The sequence below is a fragment of the Phoxinus phoxinus genome (genome assembly GCF_949152265.1).
Source record: "Phoxinus phoxinus genome assembly, chromosome: 11".
NCBI lineage: Eukaryota > Metazoa > Chordata > Actinopteri > Cypriniformes > Leuciscidae > Phoxinus > Phoxinus phoxinus.
Window position 1 is genome coordinate 10,741,191 of NC_136886.1, and position 19,711 is coordinate 10,760,901.

The window sequence follows — 19,711 nt, forward strand, 5'->3', positions numbered from 1 at the left end:
TCGTGCAGTGTTTTTGATATTCTATTGGTCGACTCATTTCTGTCGAGGGGCTTTGATTGGACAAAGACACATTATCATTCACGACCCATGTGCAATTCATGTGAACAGCAGCAGAGCTGTTTTCCACCAAACTTCTGCACTCACTTGACTTACTTCTTGTTTTCCTTCCTGATCAGTTTTTTTTTTTTTTGGCCACATCATTGAGTAGTTTTACGGTAGATTTTAACACACGAGGTACATTGTGATATTTGTACTGTAAATTGTGTAATTTTCAGCGCACGTGTACCCTCTAACCCAGTACTACTAATAACAACCAACTCTTGTAAACGAGTTTAAAATATCCAGCGAGATAGCCTATTTCGATTTTGTTTTGCATGCAATGAACCGGTATTCAGCGAAAATTAAAATCATGTTAGTCAATTTGTCAGGGCACTTTTTCGTTCTCATAACAAAAGATTGAGTATTCAACTTAAAATAATCAGTTTTATTCATATTTTATTGGCCAGTTGCATGAAATATGTATAGTTACAAGTTATTAATCTAATTTGTAAAACTGGTTATACTTTTTCTAAAGCCAGATAAAACGTATATTGATCTAATTTTAACCCCAAAGTAGTGGCTGTGTTTATTGCACCTAGTCTGCCTGATTATGAAACTTTTTTGTAGCCGTTGCGCGTTTTTTGTTGGTATTACGGTAAAGTCTGTCATTGATAACGCTCAGCCGATATGACATGTTACACAGCCCACCGTGAGCAGTTCAGCCTCAGTTCGCTCAGTAACAGAGATCAGTGGTAGGACTCTGAAGAACCGGGTCATGATAACACAGCCAGTATGAGTTCAAACGAAGATATCATGGCGATTCCCAGAGAGCTTACACAAAACCCACTGCGGAAAATATGGATGCCATGCAAGAACGGGCTGCCGGAAAAACACATTTCTCAAAAGAGAGGTAACGTTATGTTAGCTTTCGTCAAATACCAGCTTTTCACGACCAAATGATCAGAGACAATGTGGTTATGTATATGTGTTCTTTTTATATGTAATTGTCCCAAACGCCTTATTTTTTATTTATTTATTTTACAAATTCCCGCTTAATTAATACTTGCATTATACGCGCATCTGTTACATTTTACGTTTGATTTAAGTACCCAGGGCTCATGTGTTATATCTTTTAGGCTTGGGGGAAATATGTGGGAATATGTTAAAGTTACCATCTGGAGTTGAGTAATAAAACGCTCCCGGTGCGGAAGTAATGGTGCATGTTCTGTATTTAGAAACATTCTCACAATATGTGCATGTTTGTTATCTCATTGATTTAATTATCAGGTAATTTCTTCGAATACTATTCCAATTGCAATTTCTAGCCTTGCTTTTAAAGAGGAAGCACCATGTAAGTAAACCCAGTGAAACCTTTAAGGCGCAGCAATGCATAATAACAAGACGGGAATTAACGTTATACGATCAGGCTGCACCGAAATCTACCGGTAAGATAAAGTACAACAAGTTACCTTGAAGCTCCTGTCTACGTTCTATATTTAGCTACAGTATTTTCCTCCCGGTGTCTGGTATGAGTAAACCCTGAGTGTTTGAGAATAACATGTGTCCAAAGCATCACAAGTCTAAAGTGCTGTATCACTATCAGCTCCGCAGCCCCTCCCTCTATTTGCTTATTAACTTCATATATCAGTATCAACTCGGCATCATGAGCATATCAGCTGAATATCCTGTACTGTGAGATACAAGCACAACGCGGGCATGTTTTCAGCACCAGACCGGTACAATGGCTGCGTGTATTGTTTTGCGTTGCTGCTGTTCTATTGGCTGAACCCTGACAGTAGACTGTCTCTGATTGGTCAATGGTGCATCAACATTCGCGGCCCATGTGTGCAGCGTGTGAACACGGAACAGCAGCGGGTCTCTCAGATGGTCAGCTCACTGTCACTCTGATGATAAACAATACATCATGAGAGAATGGGACCTAGTGTTTGTCATTTTTGATTAACAGAATGTAACAATTCTGTATCAAGTCTTGTAGTTTTCGTGGCTACTGGGATACAATAGTATATTTTGTAATATTAAGATTCTACACCTCTTGGTCTCTAATCAAAGCAATCTCAGCAATGTGTGGCTTTGATCATGATCCTTTTGGAAGTATTTTTGGAATTATTTCATGGTAGAAATTGTGTTTTCTTGTCTCCTGCTGTCTTGCCCAGTGTGGCTGTGGGTGGGAAATCAGGATTGTTGTTTGACTTTATGTCCTTTAAATTCCTTGGGGCCTGTTGCATTTAAATGGGCAAAAAGTAACCATGCAGCAGTTGAGTTTTTTTCCCCCTCAGATCACTGTGGCACCAAAGCTGCTGCCATACAGGATTTTAAGAGGAAGTTTATAGCCTTTTAAAGAGCAGTTTTGCTGAGCAAAGCTGCTCATAAAGACGGTTTTCACTTGTATGGTTTTACTTAATTCTATGCCGATTTTCATCTAATTAGAAGATTTGTTTTGAACTCCATGAACCTGGTTGAATAAGCTGTACATGCAGCACAATCTGATGCTGAACAGTTTCAGTATGTTTCCTATTGAACTAGTCAGCAGAAAATAAAGTACACCGTGCACATGATCTCTCAGTTTTTGAGGATTCAGGAGGAATCAGCAGACATTGAGAAGAGCTTGATAACCATGAGTAATTTTAGTTTTATTTAGTGAAGTCCAGGAAATAAAATTATCTTATAAGTTAAATAAGTATCAGAAGGATTGAAGCAAATGTTAAAAAAGAGGTAGAATTTGAGTTTGTTACTACATTGTATATAATAAATAAAAAGATATTGTCCCGGCCATAAATTGATATAAGTCTGCAGAATTTTTTTTTTCATGGCAATATTTTGGTTGAATTTGGTCAAGGTAAAACATATAAAGGCAATGAAACCAATGTTTCCAAAGACTTTTCACAATAATCAGAATAGATTTATGTACATCAAAACATAAACAAAAATACAAATTATTTCAGAAGCTGCAGAGACGCTTCCCGTCTGTTACCCTGACCAACAATAGTCTCTGTATGCATGGTTTGCTCTGTCAGATTTGAAAATAAAAATGAAGCCAAGACAGAATTCACTGTCCTTTCTGTTGTACACAGATTAGTGTTTATATTTACAGATGCATTTTTATTCTCTTTCTCTGTCTTGGCAGTATGCATGACCAACTGTCCTACTCTCATTGTGACGGTGGGCTTGCCAGCGAGAGGAAAAACCTACATCTCTAAAAAACTCACACGCTACCTCAACTGGATTGGTGTACCAACAAAAGGTACGGTAATGATGCACAGTGCTCACATACTTATGAACAAGTAAGCATTGAGTCTACAGCCAATATGCTTTTTTTTGCAGAATTCAATGTGGGACAGTATAGGAGGGAATGTGTGAAAATCTACAAGAGCTTTGAATTCTTTCGTCCTGATAATGAGGAAGGGCTGAAGATAAGAAAGTAAGATTCAGCATGTTTTAGTATGTTTCGTTTGTGGACGCTTGTTTTTATATTTTTGTTGTTGTGCATTTTGTGTTGTCATATGATTTTTTTTTTTTTTGTTCGTGGTTTTTAGACAGTGTGCTTCGACAGCACTCAATGATGTCAGACAGTACCTCAGTGTTGAGGGCGGCCAGGTTGCTGTGAGTAGATTATTATTTTTATTTTAAAGAAATTAATACATTTATTTAGCAAGGACACATTCAGTTTGATCAAAAGATTTAAGATTTTTATTTCAAATAAATGCTGTTTCTATTAATCAAATAATCTGTATCACATCATTGATAATAATCAGAAATGTTGTTTGAGCAGCTCATTAGCATAGTATGATTTCTGAAGGATTGCGTGACACTGAATACTAAATTCAGCTTTTCCATCACAGGAATAAATTACCTTCTAAAATATAAATAAAAAACAGTTATTTTGAATAGTAATACTATTTCAAAGTACGGTATTATGATATTATGGGGTTTGATCAAATAAATGCAGCCTTGGTGAGAACAAGAGTTTTTTTTCTTTTTTTATCTTCTCAAAAACAAGTGTGTTGATTTTTCAGGTGTTTGATGCTACGAACACAACCAGAGAACGGAGGGGCACCATCATGAGGTTTGCAGAACAAAATGGCTATAAGGTAAATCAGATAACACCATGTTGCGCAGTCATGTGAAATTCATAAACCTTTGGCATTATTTTGTTGAAGGCTAAATCACAACAGTGTTTTGTTTTTTTTAAACTTGTTTTTATCTTCAAGTCTCTGTTTTTTCCTTAGGTGTTCTTTGTTGAGTCTTTGTGTGAAGACCCCAAAGTTATTGCAGAGAACATTGTGGTAAGACAGTGATTAAATACTGACAAATGATTGAAAAGTTGTAATATTCCAGTGGTTTTAATCAGTGATTGGATGATTTATTTATTTTTTAATCTAAAAAATCTCCAGCATTTGTCCTCAATACATTAGTAGTTTTTTATTAAATTATCTCAGCATTCATTTCTCTTCTTTTTGTATGTTTTTGGAGAACAGCAGGTGAAGTTGGGAAGTCCTGACTACACTGACCGTAACACTGAAGAAGCCATCCAGGACTTTATGAAGAGGATCAAATGCTATGAAAACAGTTACCAGCCACTGGATGAAAACCTAGACAGGTCAGAAATCCAAATTTCATTGGTTCCCTCTTTCTGAGAACGTGTTCCAACCCGAGAGTAAATACAGCATCATATTATTTATGCAGTTTGTGTTCTGTTTCTTAAATGTTGTGTATTTTCTTACAGAGAGTTGTCATACATTAAGATAATGGACGTGGGTCAGCGGTATTTGGTGAACCGCGTGCTCGACCACATTCAGAGCAGAATCGTTTATTATCTGATGAACATCCACATCACACCACGCTCCATCTACCTCTGTCGCCATGGAGAGAGTGACCTTAATGTCCAAGGGCGTATCGGAGGGGATTCAGGCCTGTCGCCCCGTGGTAAAGAGGTGCGTTATGGTGTATGTGTCTGTGAAAGAATGTCTACTAGATCGGTCATTTGGAGTCACCATCTCCCTTTCTGTTTCTCGTGTGTCTCAGTTTGCTCAGGGTCTAGGGAGGTTTATTCAGGATCAGAATATAAAGGATCTCAAGGTGTGGACGAGTCAGATGAAGCGGACCATTCAGACCGCTGAAGCGTTAGGTGTACCGTATGAACAATGGAAAGCGCTCAACGAGATTGATGCTGTAAGTGTTATACGATGATGTTCTCTTTGTAATCGCATTTAAAAGTATAAAGTCAGTGACTTTCAGCGTGTGTACAGGGCGTGTGTGAGGAGATGATGTATGAGGAGATCCAGGAACATTTTCCTCTGGAGTTCGCCCTCAGAGACCAGGACAAATATCGGTATCGCTACCCTAAAGGAGAGGTGTGTTGAAAAGCTAGATTTACAATCAATTAGAAAAAAATCCTTATTAAATCTGAGAAAATCGAACATTCTTTACAGTCTTATGAGGATCTGGTCCAGAGGTTGGAGCCCGTCATTATGGAGCTTGAACGTCAGGAGAATATTTTGGTTATTTGTCATCAGGCCGTTATGCGTTGTCTACTTGCCTACTTCTTGGACAAGAGTGCAGGTGTGTAGATGGGAACATGATCGTGGTCAATGAAATATTTTCATATTGTTACGATCTTTAACCTTTTTATTTGCCTTCCAGAGGAGCTTTCGTATTTGAAATGTCCTCTACACACAGTTCTGAAGCTTACTCCTGTGGCTTATGGTGAGAAACTCATCTCTCTCACACACATAGACATTTACTGTGCATGTGAACAGCAAATTCTTGTATCTTCACCCAAAAATGAAATTTGAGATTGGCTATGGTCTCCATATCTCATATGTACATAGCCATGCACATTACAACAAATTAATTATTTATTATTAAAGGGCTTTATGTTCACTTTTTTTTAAACATAGTAAAGGCCACACAATTGTAGCACAAATATAAAACATCTGTTACCATCTCTGAAAACAACCACAAGTGGAGCATGCAGTTCATCACTTCAACAGGCATGTTCTGACAAAGGGCATTAATGTTCCATACTGGGCACACAAAATATAAACCTTAACAAGAAATGTTTTCAGATAAACATTTTCTTTCATTTCTATTCTTCTGAATCAATATAGTAGCTTTAAGTCCAAAATTAAGTTAAAAAAACAACAGCACTGACAGCAAAACTATTGAGTAGTTTAACACTAAGAACAGAACGCGGAGAGCCGACCCAGAAATTTGCAGAATCCTTGAGGGAGCATTCTCCCTTGTGTCTTATTTGTTGAAGAGTTAATTTAATTACCTGGAAACATGACCTCCTGAAATGTACTTTAATGTAACCTAGATTCTCTCCTGCACTAGGCTGTAAAGTGGAGTCAATCTATCTTAATGTAGAAGCTGTGAACACTCACAGAGACAAACCTGAGGTAAGAAAACCAGACAGTCATTTTACATGTATAAATATTAATTCTGTTGGTTTTTGAACATAAATTAAAAATCCATTCTTTGACGGTGACAGAATGTGGACATCTCCCGTCTGGCAGAAGAGGCTCTTCTCACTGTTCCGGCCCACTATTGACCTATGACATCACATCCTGTTCATCAGCAACACTCCATCATGCTCTTTCATTCTTTTAATGTGACTTCTCTTATTGGTTTCTTTGTGTTTGAAAACAGTGGGGAAAAGTCAGTTTTGAGTCCTGAAGATGAGCAACTTTAGGCCTTAGATTTGTATTTTCTCTCTTCTCAATTTCCTCATAGGTGACTGGAATCCAGTTATTGATTTAATAACCCTAGTGTTGGGGTTTGAGTGTGCGTTCACGCGTGTAGGTCTGCTTGTATTTGAGACTGGCTCAGAACAGATTTGAATGAGATGCAAGTATTGTTTCTATACATATCTTCTTAAGATTTTGGCTAGAGTCATTGACGTTTTGTTGTGTGTGTGTCCACATAATGACTGTTTGTTTTGTTTTTTAATTTGCTTTCTGGCTTCACATTTCTTTAAGCAATACTTTACATCTCAGTCATTCACACAGTTTCAATTAAGTGATTTGGCTTTCATTTAACACTAAATGCTATTCATAAAAATAGAATACTAACTTTTTTTTAATGACTGCAGATTTATCAGCGCACAAACTTTACTTTGTACAGTGTTGAAATCACCGGGATGTTGGAGCTTCTATCAGACTTGTGACATGAGCGTTTTAAAAATGCTCAAAATGTAGCAAGAAATTTTCAAATATATTACCTCTGTTACATTTCCTGCAAAATATAATGTTTACATTTTTAAAGTCTTGTTACAATAGTTGGCTGATTTTTATTTTTGCACATTAAGCATACTTATAATTTTCTTTAACTATTTTTGGACAAAAAGAGTTTCTTAAATCTCAACTATATATTTGAAATTGATTTGTGCTTAAATTTTTATTTAATTTTTTTTACTCTACAGTCTAGTGTTTAAGGAGATAAAGTGATTGAAATGTGTTCATCTCAATTATTGTCATGCTTATTACCAGGACTATATTTTTCTTCATCTATTATTTGAAGAGCATTTCTGAGAAGGAAATGTCAAGAGCTCTGTGAATCTGATTTTATTCTGTCCTGCGGGTCGCTGTGATAAGTAGGGCTGAATATGCTAATGTGCTTGAAGCTCACTATTCTCAAATTTAATGCACAATGTCACATTTTCTCATTAAATCATTCTGTCATGTAATATTGTCTCCAAGTTCTGCTGAATTTACTTATTTTTGTATCTTCATAGCAGACATGTTCCTATAAAGCGAACCCAACTTTTAAAGCCAATTTAATCTCAATCATTGTTGCATGTTACTTACTAAACTTGTCTGCAAAGATTTTAATCAATGTAGGTGTTTATTAAACATTCCATATGGATGTCATGTCAATCAATCACAGTAATAGAAATTCTAAAAGAGAGAAATATCAAAATAAATATACAAGGAAAAATATACAAATTTCACACATTATATTAATCTCAAACTGAATCCATTTTGATGAAAAGGTGCGAAGAAAATCAGAGGGACATAATTCTGAGAACCACTCTGTGAAAGCATCCTACAATACTATACTTATACACAGTGCAAATATTCTTGTGATCATGTCAGTGCTTAAAATATTAATATACCGCCTCATACACCAATGAGGGCCAAAATATCACCATTCAAGTCCTTTGATTGTACAGATCCAAGTATGACTTCATGACCATATGGAGTCCATACTAAGACAATACAACATGCTTTTAAGGCTGCGCCACTATACGCACATGTATGCTTGACTGGTGCTTCCATTATGTCAGTCAGACCTCAGGCCCCGTCTCTCATGCCGGCTGCTGTGGGTTGATATTGAGGTGGGCGGGGTTTCCCAGCAGACCAATCCGTTGCTTGTGTTTCCTCTGCTCAGTCATCTGAAGATTGACACACAAGGATGAGTTCAAACAAAACAATTAAGTTAGATATACACACCTCACTGAGGTGAATTTACAGTGTGTATTCGCACACCTTTATTAAACAAGTCACACACTTACCTGCTCTTTGAGCTCTGTGAGCTGATTGGTCAGGTTGGAGACCAACCTCATTGTGGACTCTAGTTTCTCCTGCAGACTGCGTAGTTCATTCTGTTCACCCTCTCCATCACTGCTGACCAGAGACATGGCCCTCATACGAGGAAACCAGTCCAAGTTGTGTTCCTGAATGGGGGTTAAAGAGGTCATGCACCGATAAACATTAAACGATTTATGGTTTTATTTAGGTGCCTTGGTGGTTTAATTTAACTCTCTCTTTCTCTCTAAAAGTTACTATAATTATACATAATTACTACAATTATACACACATTCGAATGTAAAATTATATATATTATATATTAGATTTTAAGTTAATATCATTTCTAGAACAACTTTTTTTGATGGTCCTATACACTTGCTTCATCTTCCTTCCTGTAATGTGAAAATAAATATTATCCTCATCATTATACTAATGCAGTATTTTTGCAGTAATTTTAAGTTATTATTCATGATGATTCTCATCAATGTAAAAAGCATAATAAAAATCAAACTGCCCAGATATAATGATTTTGTCATTTTAATCAGTGTACCGGTATACGAACACAAATAAACCGGAGATGAGATGAATGGCTGCTGTATGAGTGATGAATTCTATTCAAAATAACGAACGTTACAGATTCATTATTTTGCACTCCTGGCATAAATTAAGAAATTAATGTCACTGCAAACCAGTTTAATTATAAACTGTGGTCAAATATCGAAGCTGGAATTTTAAACCTTCCTACTTAAGGTAATTCTGTCCAGATCAAGTAAGAGTGTGATGTTTTAACTAGTAATGAAATTAACAAAACAATAATCCAGGATCACCAGTGACCCCTTCCGATCAAGAGGTTAAATAGGTTGTGTAGACAAAACAAACACATCCATTTGCCAAAGCGGTAAGCTTTAAGAGAACCAATCATCTGCTCTGAAGACTTTGATGACTGAACTATGTATATATATATTATTTTTAAAATATATAAAATATGTTTCTATATTTTCTATATTTTAGGTGAAATATGACCTGTATGTGTTCTTGACATTCATATGCTGTTTTTTGTTTTGTTTTTTTAATACCGTCTGCAAACTGGAGAAAAAAACAATACTGACCTGCTCAGGGCAATGAGCTTCAGCTTGATTAGTATCAGATAGCACACAAAAATATCTAAATGTTTTCTCGTAAAAGCCTCATGATAATTTCAAAGTAGACAGTCGTCACCACGGATGCTCTCACCTTGATCATCTGAGCGACGTAACTCTCAGGGCCTGTGTATTCAGTGGAGTCCTTGACCCGCACCAGCACAATGAAGAACAGGTAATGCCACAGGTTGTGCTCTTCCTTTATGTGCTCCTCAAACGTCACCGTTTTATTATCAAACTTATCTCTCTCCAGACCTGTGGGTGGACAAGAAAAGGACCCAAAAATAAATTCCCACACACATGTAAAGGCACATATATGTTTAAGTGTAACTGATTGTTGAGAGGATTTTCATCTCATCTCACCGCAGATGAAACATGTGGTCTTGAGGATCTCTTCTTTTCTCTGCTTCTCACTTCTCAGGTCAGCAAACGTGTCAATGATGACACCAAAGATGAGATTCAAGACAATGATGATCACCAGGAAGAAGAACAGAAGATCATACACGACACGTGCAGCGAACAGATGCTCCTGGAAGCACACACACAGGTTTCGATTGAAGTTGTTATTAGGAAAAATGAACTATCAATGTAAATATATTTTTGAGCGTACCTCTTTGGATGGCTTGCGCAGAACATCTCCAACTCCACCACCACTCCTGAGACCATGACTCAGTACAGTGATCATACACATCCACAGAGAATCACATGCTCGCTCTACATCATCTATAAACACACAAAACACACAATGTAAAGGCACTATTTCCACTCACTGCCAGCGTACGACTGATGCACAAAATATTGCCTAAAAGGGATAAGTTAATATTTAAATGATTGGATGACATGATTAAAATAAATGGATTAGAGCTGGCAATTTTAAGTGTAATTTTAATACATTAATAATATTTTTTAAGATTGAAATATTTTAACCAATTGACAGCCCTAGTATGGATGAATTTCACTGCTCACCCTCCTCCACTTCCGCAGGCAGACAAGACCCATTTTTTACATTGCAGACCCCCTCAGACACGAAACCAGCAGCCAAATTTACTCCCTCCTCTGGCACACACACATTCAAATACAACAGAAAAGATTTACAAAACCACCAGTATGAACAGGAGTGTGTGTGTGTGTGTGTGTGTGTGTGTGTGTGTGTGTGTGTGTGTGTGTGTGTTACCCAGAGTGCTGTTGGGGATGCGGTTCACCTCCAGGATGAAGTCATCCTTAAAGAACATATATCCAACAATAGAGAAGAGGTAGACCAGGATCAGACCCAGAACAGCAGTCAGGACAATAGAGCGGCCGTTTCGTGTCACACTCTTGATTACGTTCAAAAGAGTCTCTTCCCTGTTCACCAGGTCAAACAGCTACACACACAGAAGTACAATTAATTAACATTAATGAAGTAAATTTTTGCTCTGACAATGAATACTTAATGATTAAATACATCATGAAAATAGGTCACTATTCGTTAAATATAATAATTATATTGTTAAAAAACCTATAACACAAAATATATATTATTAAAAAAATACAATATTATTACGTTCCCTTATTTTATTTAACAATGTATTAAGATTTTCAGACAGACCAGTAGACTGTAAAAGAAGACGTGTCCAAAAAGGCCCAGAGTGCAGATGAGAAGGTACAACAGATGAAACAGGAACTCTTTATCCATCACCATCACCCAGTAACCACGGGTAAACGTCCCACGGTTTCCCACAAAGCTCAGCATGAACACTATCTTATTACAAACCTGTGCATACACCAAATGAGGTCAGGGTCAATAAAGACTCACACCACGTAAGATCATAATTAGAATTTTTAAAGAAACTGTGTGTACAGTGTATGAATGTATATTGTATGCACTCAAAATAAAGCCCTCCCATGTGTGTTTGTGATCGTACATTAAAAGCTCCCAGGAGTGTCAGCATATGCTGCAGGCCCACTGAGAACCCCAGCTGCAGAACAGTGGAGATGACCAGGACTCGCACTGCGTTCGGCCTCGGTGACATCAACACAAAACTCAAAGAGCCCAACAAACACACCCACAGCAACAGAGAAAGAGAAGGATCCAGTGAACCTGAAACACACACACACACACACACACACACACCACGTGTAAGGTGTAAATGTTCAAACACAGGTCAGGGGTATTGTGGAAAGAAAGGCTGAATCGTGAGGAGGACACTATAAAGAGAGCTCACTTTCGTTCATCACGTCCAGAGGGTAGAAGAACGCCACCAACAGATTAATGAGAACAGCCAGGTTAAAAGACACATTACTCCAGAAAGACATGTTCCGGCTACACCAGTACAAAACTGGCTGTGCTAAAAACAAAATAAAAGCGATGAAATTCAGAAATTACGATATAGAAAACTCCTAATGTACAATTAAACAACAATTTGCTCAGAATGGCTCAGTGTACAGCATAACTTTAACTTTTTTCACAATTATGACAATAAAAAAAGATAATGTAAACATTGAAAAAGCAAAAGACAATACAAAAAACTAAAATAAATTAAAACACTAATATTAAACCTTGACATGTTAAAACTATAAAACATGTTAGTTCACGTTAACTAATGAAACCTTACTGTGAATTGCTACCAATTTAGCAACTAATAAGAATGGTTAAAGTGAATGTATATCTAACACTTATGTAAAATAGAAGAGGGCTGAATTAAACCATTTTCAAACACCAGAGAATGACCATGCAAACAAACTAACACACATTTACCTCTTAGTTTTTTCTGCCACCTCATTTCATTGAAGAGGTCGTCTGCGTGCAGGAAGAAGTCATTTATTTTACTGCCCTGTTCGTCTCTCTCTGTACCATAGTACACACGTAGCTTGGATTCATTTGTCAGAAAAGAGCAGATATTCGGCACGGGAAACACAATCTGTTCCATAGTGCGATCCTGGCGGACTATCTGTGTATATAAACAGATAAAAGAGCACATGCAAAGATGAGAATTTAAAAACAATAAACAACATACATATCAAGATTTTATGTTAGAAGGATTTGAGTGTTTTACCTCTATCTGTGAGGTGTGTTTCGTGTAATACTCCAGGGCCTGGTCCTCCCCACCTGGTTTCAGCAGTATTTGCAACTCCTTATTGTGACGTGACAGCTGAAATGGCAGGTTAATCAGATCACACTACTGATCTAATGAAGTGCTCTTAGATAAAGAGATATGCCATTTGGAATAACAGTCAAGGCCGTACCCACCATTGAGGTCCCAAGGTCCGAATCTCTGTATTTTTATATACAGAGTATATTATAAAGGTTGTGAAATAATTGCCTGATATTAATTCTGGTGCTGCAAGGATTATGCACAATGCCAAGACTACCGACCTCTCGTCTGAGCTGCCTCAGCAGTCTAACACAGCTTATTCACCTGATTCTCGTGTTTAAGAATCTGTTAGCTTGACAAATTATTCATGCTTCTGCCCATTGACATGGTTTTAAACCTATTATTATCCAGTTTTTTTGGCCTTCAAATGAACACAAGTAGATCAGGAAAATCACAAATTTTCTAATAAAAATGTTCTTATGAAAGGCCCAAAACTGACACTTTCCAACTGGCTTTGCTATAGTAAAATACTGTACCAAATAAAAATATGCTTGTCAGTTAGTAACTTTATTGTGGAATAAAAATAATCAAAGGAATGGTAATCTAACTCTCGCTGATAGAAGTGACATGCGTAATTCAAAGTTTTAAAGTAAGACATCTGTCTTCACTTGCATCTTTTGCCACAGTTGAAAATGTACCATATATTGAAAAATATAGTTTCACAGCTAGAAATATTTATGGCCTGCAAATGTTCTCCTTATACCCTACACTTGCAGTTATTTTTGTTCATATGTACAGGAGTGTGTGTACGCGTGCGTGCATGTGTGTGTATATACCTGATGTGCAAGGATATAGATGTTGTGTCCAACATTGCGTGGTGAAGCCGCATGGTCCTCTCCGTTCTCCTGTTCCTCATCCTCAAACTCTGTCTCCCCCTGCTGGTAGGCCATTTTCATCACCTCCACCTTGAACATGAACACACACACACACACACACACACACCACACACACACACACACCACACACACACACACACCACACACACACACACACCACACACACACACACACACAGCTGGAGTTGTGCAAATTTTGTATCCAAAGAATGTTAATGTTTATGGTTTACTATCTGCCTTTATAGAATGACTCCAATATATAGTTAAAGCAATGAGTGAAGCAGGATATTCTGGCATAATAACTAACATACTTACTAGTTCTTTTGGTCTCATGTTGTACAGAATTCTTTCTGCGTTCTCACTGTCGTGACGGCTCTCCATGATGGCCAACAGTAGCTTAGATGCATTATTCTGATAGATAGATAGATAGATAGATAGATAGATAGATAGATAGATAGATAGATAGATAGATAGATAGATAGATAGATAGATAGATAGATAGATAGATAGATAGATAGATAGATAATCACTCAACACAGAACCCACCTCAGATTGCTTTTAATCAATGCACAAATCGTAGAAACAGATCGACACTATCTGTTCCTAAATTCTGATTGGGTGGGCATGCCTAGAACCGGCCCCGTTTAAGATTAAAGTGACGTACCTTTAATTCTAGAACCAGATCCATTCTCTTTCTGCCCAGTGGATTAATATCATTCAGAATCAATGCAATGATGATGTCGATGCCATTAGACTCATGGGTAGCGATGCAATTCTGCAAAAAATACATATGGCAGAAGACATTCAATATGGGAAGCAAGTATGTTTATGAGTGATGGAAAGATAATATTTTATGATTGTTTTAATGTTTGTGTACATGCCTGGTTATCATGGCAGGGCCCTTGACAGTATTCAGTGAGGCTCTCTACAGTCTGATTAATGAGAGCCACATTTTGCTGGTTGATATAGAGTCCTAACAGCCCCAGGCCTCCTGTCGTGCTGCCACAGATACAGTCCAGGAACTGCAGGGTCTCACACACCAGGTTATAATTGTTCTTGTTGTTCTGACAGCGCAGGAAATTCTGCAGGAAAAAAAAAAGTTCTAAACATATATATGATGTATAGATCGGACCAAACCAATACATCAAGAGGAAGCACAGTCCATAAACAAGACTCTGACCAAACACAATACTGATACTGACCAAAGACAATACTGATACTGTCAAAGTTTGAACTCAAAAACAGTGTGCTGAGTTCCTTCAGGCCCACGTCAGGTAGGTAGTGGACCTCTAATCAGGTCAGAACAATAAAAAGAGACAAACACACACCTGCAGGTCTCGATTGTGATTCTCACACAGCAGCTGTAGGAAGCGTAGGATTGGTTGCATGATGAGAATGACAGGACTCATCTCGCCCTGCTCCGTTCCTTTATCTCCGCTCCCTTTGTCTCCATCAGCAGCGCCATAAACCTCCTCAGGATCAGCATCTCGTCGATACGAACTGAAGGCCTTCTTAGTCACAGCAGATGCCTCCAACAACTGCTCACGAGCATCATCAGTCACCACAACACCTGAATCTTTTCCTGGAGAGAAAAAAAAGAGGCTTTGAATCTCATCATAATGACAGAACTTCTCATAAAGTGCTGTATCAGATTTAATAGCAACATACTTCAACATGTATTTAAACACTAAACAACGAATGTCATTATCAAAATATCAAACTAAGTGGCAATTATTTTAAAGAAAGATAGCATATGAACTTGGATAACAAAGTATTGACAGCCCAGACCTCTCGGGCGTTGTGGGGTTTCTTTGTCTGGAGTGTTGTCATCACGCCGCTTGTTGCCCAGGTCACTGGTGTTGACTGTAACCGTGGCTTTTATCTCAAGCTGAGCTGCTTTCATTCTGTCATAGAACACCCTGAAAAACTTTTCGGAATTTTTGTCGTCTGTTAAACGTTTGAAGAAGGAATGCTGCAACGAGATAAAATACAAACATAAATCCATCATTATATTTATATGTTATGTTCTATGGAAAACTTCAAATGTAATTGAGAAGTTTAGGGTCTGCAATATTTTTTTATGTTTTTGAAAGAAGTCTCTTATGCTCACCAAGCTTGCATTTATTTGATCAGAAATTCAGTAAAAACAGTAATATTGTGAAATATTATTAAGATTTAACATAATTGTTTTCTATTTTATATACAGTATTTGTATTCAGGTGATAGCAGAGCTGTCACATGATCCTTTAGAAATCATTCTAATATGCTGATTTGGTGATCAAGAAACATTTCTTATTATTATCAATGTTGAAAACAGTTAAAGGTAGGGTAGGTAGGATTTATATAAAAACTTTTTACCAAATTTGATTAAACTTTCTATATATATCAATGCATAATTAAAATGTAAGTACTCTGATAAAAAGAGTATAAAAATCGAGTGACTCTAGACCGTTTAATCTTCATTAAACACAGCTCATTATTTCCATTCGGGACGAATCACAGGATTGGCTTGCGCGACTGTCACTCGACGTCGCCATGACTACCGCCGTTATTACTGGCTCTGCCCACGTGCGCGCAGTCGCGCACCCGTTTTTAGGTGGGAGTGAATGGAATTAATGAGCTGTGTTTAATGAAGATTAAACGGTCTAGAGTCACTCGATTTTTATACTCTTTTTATCAGAGTACTTACATTTTAATTATGCATTGGTATATAAAGACAGTTTAAACAAATTTGAATAAAAGTTTTTTTTCGACAATTCTGACCTACCCTACCTTTAACCCATGATACTTTTTTAGGGTTCTTTGATGAATAGAAAGTTAAAAAGCAGCTTTTATTTTAAAAAGAAATCTTCTGTCATTTATCAATTTAACACATCCTTGCTGAATAAAAACATTACTGAACTGTAATAGACATTATAAATAACATAATGCCATAACATTCGATCATATCACTTTATCGTTTCACTGACAGGCCTATCTGACCTGTATGATGGTGTTCCCACCCTCCAACAGTGCGATGGCCAATAGGATGCTTTCGTGGAAGACACGGTCACTGGTAGCATTCATGATCAGATCAATGACAAGGTCAGATGCCCCTTCACGGTCCAGATGGCACTGCACTTCCATCAATGACATCTCAGCCCTGCTCAACCCCCCTGAAGTCATACAAACACACAAAAACATATGTTCAATTATATTACAAACGTTCCCAGAAGGTACAGTGAAAAGTGAACTCACCTGACTGGCTCTTGATTGGTCCTACTGGTGTCAGGGCAGAGTTACTGAAGGAGGTCAGACTCTCTCTCCGCCCGCCACTCCTGAAGCCATAGTAACGATTGACGAGCAGCTGCCGAAGGGCCTCCCCCTGTGATGAGAGTGTGTGTTTCAGTGTGCATCTTATTTTTTTCTTTTTTTTTCTTTGCCATTGTAGCTTGCTCACTGCATGGCTGTAAAACACTTTTTTTGGAACAATATGTATTATAAGAGCTATACAAATAAACAGGATTAATATCAAAGGAATAGTTGTGTTGAACCAGGGCAGCTGAGAGGTACAGGTGTGTGGTTAAAGAGCAGGGTTAGGTGATGTTAGTGACCTACCCTCCTCCGATCCTCCAGCTGTTTGGGTGGCAGACTGACATCCACCACCTGAGTGAGTGAGCAGAGTGGACAACAGAACACTAACACAGAGTTAGTAGAGTATCATCATGCAGCAATCTCCAGATCTATCCTAGCAGCATGCTTGTGTGTTTTAATACTGACCAAAATTATATGGTCAGCTCATAGTAACCTAGTTTGTTATGATATGCAAGTGGTTTAAGAGTTACATTAGGATAATATAGAACGGAATATAGAGGAGTAGAGGTGAAAAGTACAAGATGAGAATGTTACGGTCAGAATAAAATGTCTGTTACATAACACTTAATACCCAAACTCCAAATATTCAGTTATTACCCAAATAGTTGTTACATTTTTAAGGTAAGCTCACAAAGAGTTTTTTTTTTTTTCATCTTTTAGAACAATTACAAATTTTACTACATCATACTGGATTAGCAGCACTATTAAAGCACCACAAAATGGTTTGAAGAACATTTTCTTCATATTTCTTATTGAAAAAGGAAGTTGGGATTAAAATGAAAAGGCTTGCCTTTCTTATAAATACTCTTTTCTTTCTTACTTTTTATCTGGTAACAAATTATTTTAGGGGACACAACAGATCCATATCCATGCCACATCTAACAAATAATGTGTATACTCTCAAGGATGGAAAAAGAAAGAAGATACACAGATGATAAATGAACAAGGGGAAGATGGGATGAATGACAAAAAGGGGACAACCTCAGTGACATCCATCTCATCATCAAATCCCAGTAGCTGAAAAAGAGGAGTGAAGTACGGGGTTAATGAAAGGGTGGACATTCTTCAAATTAAGCCAGTAACTATTAGTGGCATGAGTGGTAACAGAAAGACATAACAGAGGAGATGTGACCATTAACTCTTAACTTAAAGCTGCAGTCCGTAACTTTTTGCACTCCAGCGGTTAATAAACAGAACTACATGAGTCTTGCGGATGTACTCGGCTACTCCACAGTGGTACAACCTGTACCAATCTAAAATAGTCTGAATATAAACACTTATAGGTGTACCGTAGTGATTCAGGATAAGACATAAACACAGTTTGAAAAATGGAATCGTGATCTACTCACTTATTTAACACAAAAAAAAGTTACAGACTGCAGCTTTAAGTAAACATGCTCTAGCAAGACTTGCATTTGTGATTAAGATCACACATGCAGACACTACAAATGAAAACAGTACGTGTAGAGGACAATGCCATCAACCTCTCACAACACTTAAGATGTTTTGCTATCACATCTGTATTATACCTTAAGATAAAACATTTTTTAACACATCTCTTAGTCCTTTTATTACGATTTGCTGTGTTAAATACCTTCTCTCCATATCCTCTGTCTTTGGTCATCATCTCTCTGAGTGTCTGCAAGACTTTGATACAAAGCCTCTCCTCATTTTCCTCTAGAAGTTGCTTGGTATGTTTTATCAATCTGTATTGAGCAGATAAAAGTGTTCCAATGTAATTAAAACGTCAATGAAAATATAATAAAATAGTAATATATTTTACAATGAATCAGAATGTTAACCTATAATAAATAATATAGTATTTTATTATGTTATATAAAGTATTACATTGAAGATATTGCAACAAGAGCTTATCGTACTTGCAAATGAAGCCTCCACTCTCACACTTGCGGTGGGCTTCAGTGTGCTCTGGGAACAGCAGTTCTGGACGATGGAGAACATCCACCAATACAGACAACTCAGCCTGAACCAGAGGCCTCAACCGCTCCTCCAACGCAGACACAATGTCCTGAAGACACACATACACACAAAAGCACACATTCACCACACACACTGACAAAGTAAGGCACTGAGGCAAAGCAATTGAAAACAGGTTTAATAGGAATTAAACGAGACATGGGTGATCATTGACAAGACAAACAGACATCATAGCTCTGTTCTGAAACCTAATGAGCTGCATCACTGTCTGTGTCTACCTAGTAACTCCACACAAATAGCAATTCCCCATCTCACTACTGATTTCAATAGAGAGGAAGCATGTTTTTAAGATAAATGCACAATATTCTAATAAGCATAAAATACATAGCAAGCATATATATAAAAAAGATGCCATATCACTCATTCACCTGGAGTCGTTCAATGATGTTGCGGTAGTCTCGGGAGGTGGTCATAACGGAATCTCTTCGTGTAGCATTACGGACGGACAATCTCCAGCTGAGGGCTGTTTTCTGCACTATGTTGTTGGACTTCATGAACAGATTATTCACCTGACAGTCCAGATCCACAGGAATGGCTATGGCTCTGCCTTTGGCTGCACAATACAAAATGGTAAAAGACACACACATTCAGAGTCATGCATTACACAAAATGTTGGGCTATTCTGTTTGGTGGCACTAGTTCGGCACCATACAACTTTCTAGA

The 19,711-nt window shown here is 37.5% G+C and overlaps 2 protein-coding genes across 5 annotated transcripts in view; one reads left to right on the top strand and one right to left on the bottom strand.

The window, feature by feature from the left end:
* The first annotated feature begins 102 nt into the window (after positions 1-102).
* Positions 103-7,936, top strand: pfkfb4b (6-phosphofructo-2-kinase/fructose-2,6-biphosphatase 4b). The gene is made up of 14 exons (XM_079629390.1): positions 103-949; positions 3,185-3,301; positions 3,382-3,478; positions 3,594-3,660; positions 4,074-4,148; positions 4,287-4,343; positions 4,536-4,657; positions 4,784-4,991; positions 5,083-5,229; positions 5,307-5,411; positions 5,490-5,619; positions 5,701-5,763; positions 6,394-6,458; positions 6,551-7,936. Exons 1-14 carry the CDS (start codon positions 832-834, stop codon positions 6,608-6,610), a joined length of 1,431 nt encoding a protein of 476 aa, XP_079485516.1. The 5' UTR covers positions 103-831; the 3' UTR covers positions 6,611-7,936.
* itpr1a (inositol 1,4,5-trisphosphate receptor, type 1a) overlaps positions 7,923-19,711 on the bottom strand; it is a 31,058-nt gene continuing 19,269 nt past the window's right edge. For 2 of the 4 annotated variants that reach the window (XM_079629383.1, XM_079629382.1), the window contains 25 exons: positions 19,417-19,601; positions 18,931-19,079; positions 18,645-18,756; positions 18,032-18,067; positions 17,294-17,341; positions 16,934-17,060; positions 16,679-16,851; positions 15,485-15,668; positions 15,025-15,278; positions 14,578-14,778; positions 14,361-14,471; positions 14,012-14,107; positions 13,638-13,766; positions 12,763-12,858; positions 12,465-12,657; positions 11,932-12,054; positions 11,632-11,807; positions 11,316-11,480; positions 10,902-11,091; positions 10,694-10,783; positions 10,338-10,450; positions 10,091-10,256; positions 9,822-9,982; positions 8,573-8,734; positions 7,923-8,452 (listed from right to left, as the gene is read on the bottom strand). In XM_079629383.1, the coding sequence (XP_079485509.1) occupies positions 8,366-8,452; positions 8,573-8,734; positions 9,822-9,982; positions 10,091-10,256; positions 10,338-10,450; positions 10,694-10,783; positions 10,902-11,091; positions 11,316-11,480; positions 11,632-11,807; positions 11,932-12,054; positions 12,465-12,657; positions 12,763-12,858; positions 13,638-13,766; positions 14,012-14,107; positions 14,361-14,471; positions 14,578-14,778; positions 15,025-15,278; positions 15,485-15,668; positions 16,679-16,851; positions 16,934-17,060; positions 17,294-17,341; positions 18,032-18,067; positions 18,645-18,756; positions 18,931-19,079; positions 19,417-19,601 (3,527 nt within the window). In that variant the 3' untranslated portion in view covers positions 7,923-8,365. The remainder of the gene's footprint in view (positions 8,453-8,572; positions 8,735-9,821; positions 9,983-10,090; positions 10,257-10,337; positions 10,451-10,693; positions 10,784-10,901; positions 11,092-11,315; positions 11,481-11,631; positions 11,808-11,931; positions 12,055-12,464; positions 12,658-12,762; positions 12,859-13,637; positions 13,767-14,011; positions 14,108-14,360; positions 14,472-14,577; positions 14,779-15,024; positions 15,279-15,484; positions 15,669-16,678; positions 16,852-16,933; positions 17,061-17,293; positions 17,342-18,031; positions 18,068-18,644; positions 18,757-18,930; positions 19,080-19,416; positions 19,602-19,711) is intronic. The other 2 variants (XM_079629385.1, XM_079629384.1) reach the window with 1 other exon arrangement.

Excerpts from the sequence above, each read along its gene's own strand:
- pfkfb4b (XM_079629390.1), top strand. The coding sequence starts at position 832 with ATGAGTTCAAACGAAGATATCATGGCGATTCCCAGAGAGCTTACACAA. Across the intron at positions 4,344-4,535 it reads TTATTGCAGAGAACATTGTG|CAGGTGAAGTTGGGAAGTCC; the intron begins GTAAGACAGTGA and ends TTTGGAGAACAG. Across the intron at positions 5,230-5,306 it reads CGCTCAACGAGATTGATGCT|GGCGTGTGTGAGGAGATGAT; the intron begins GTAAGTGTTATA and ends GCGTGTGTACAG.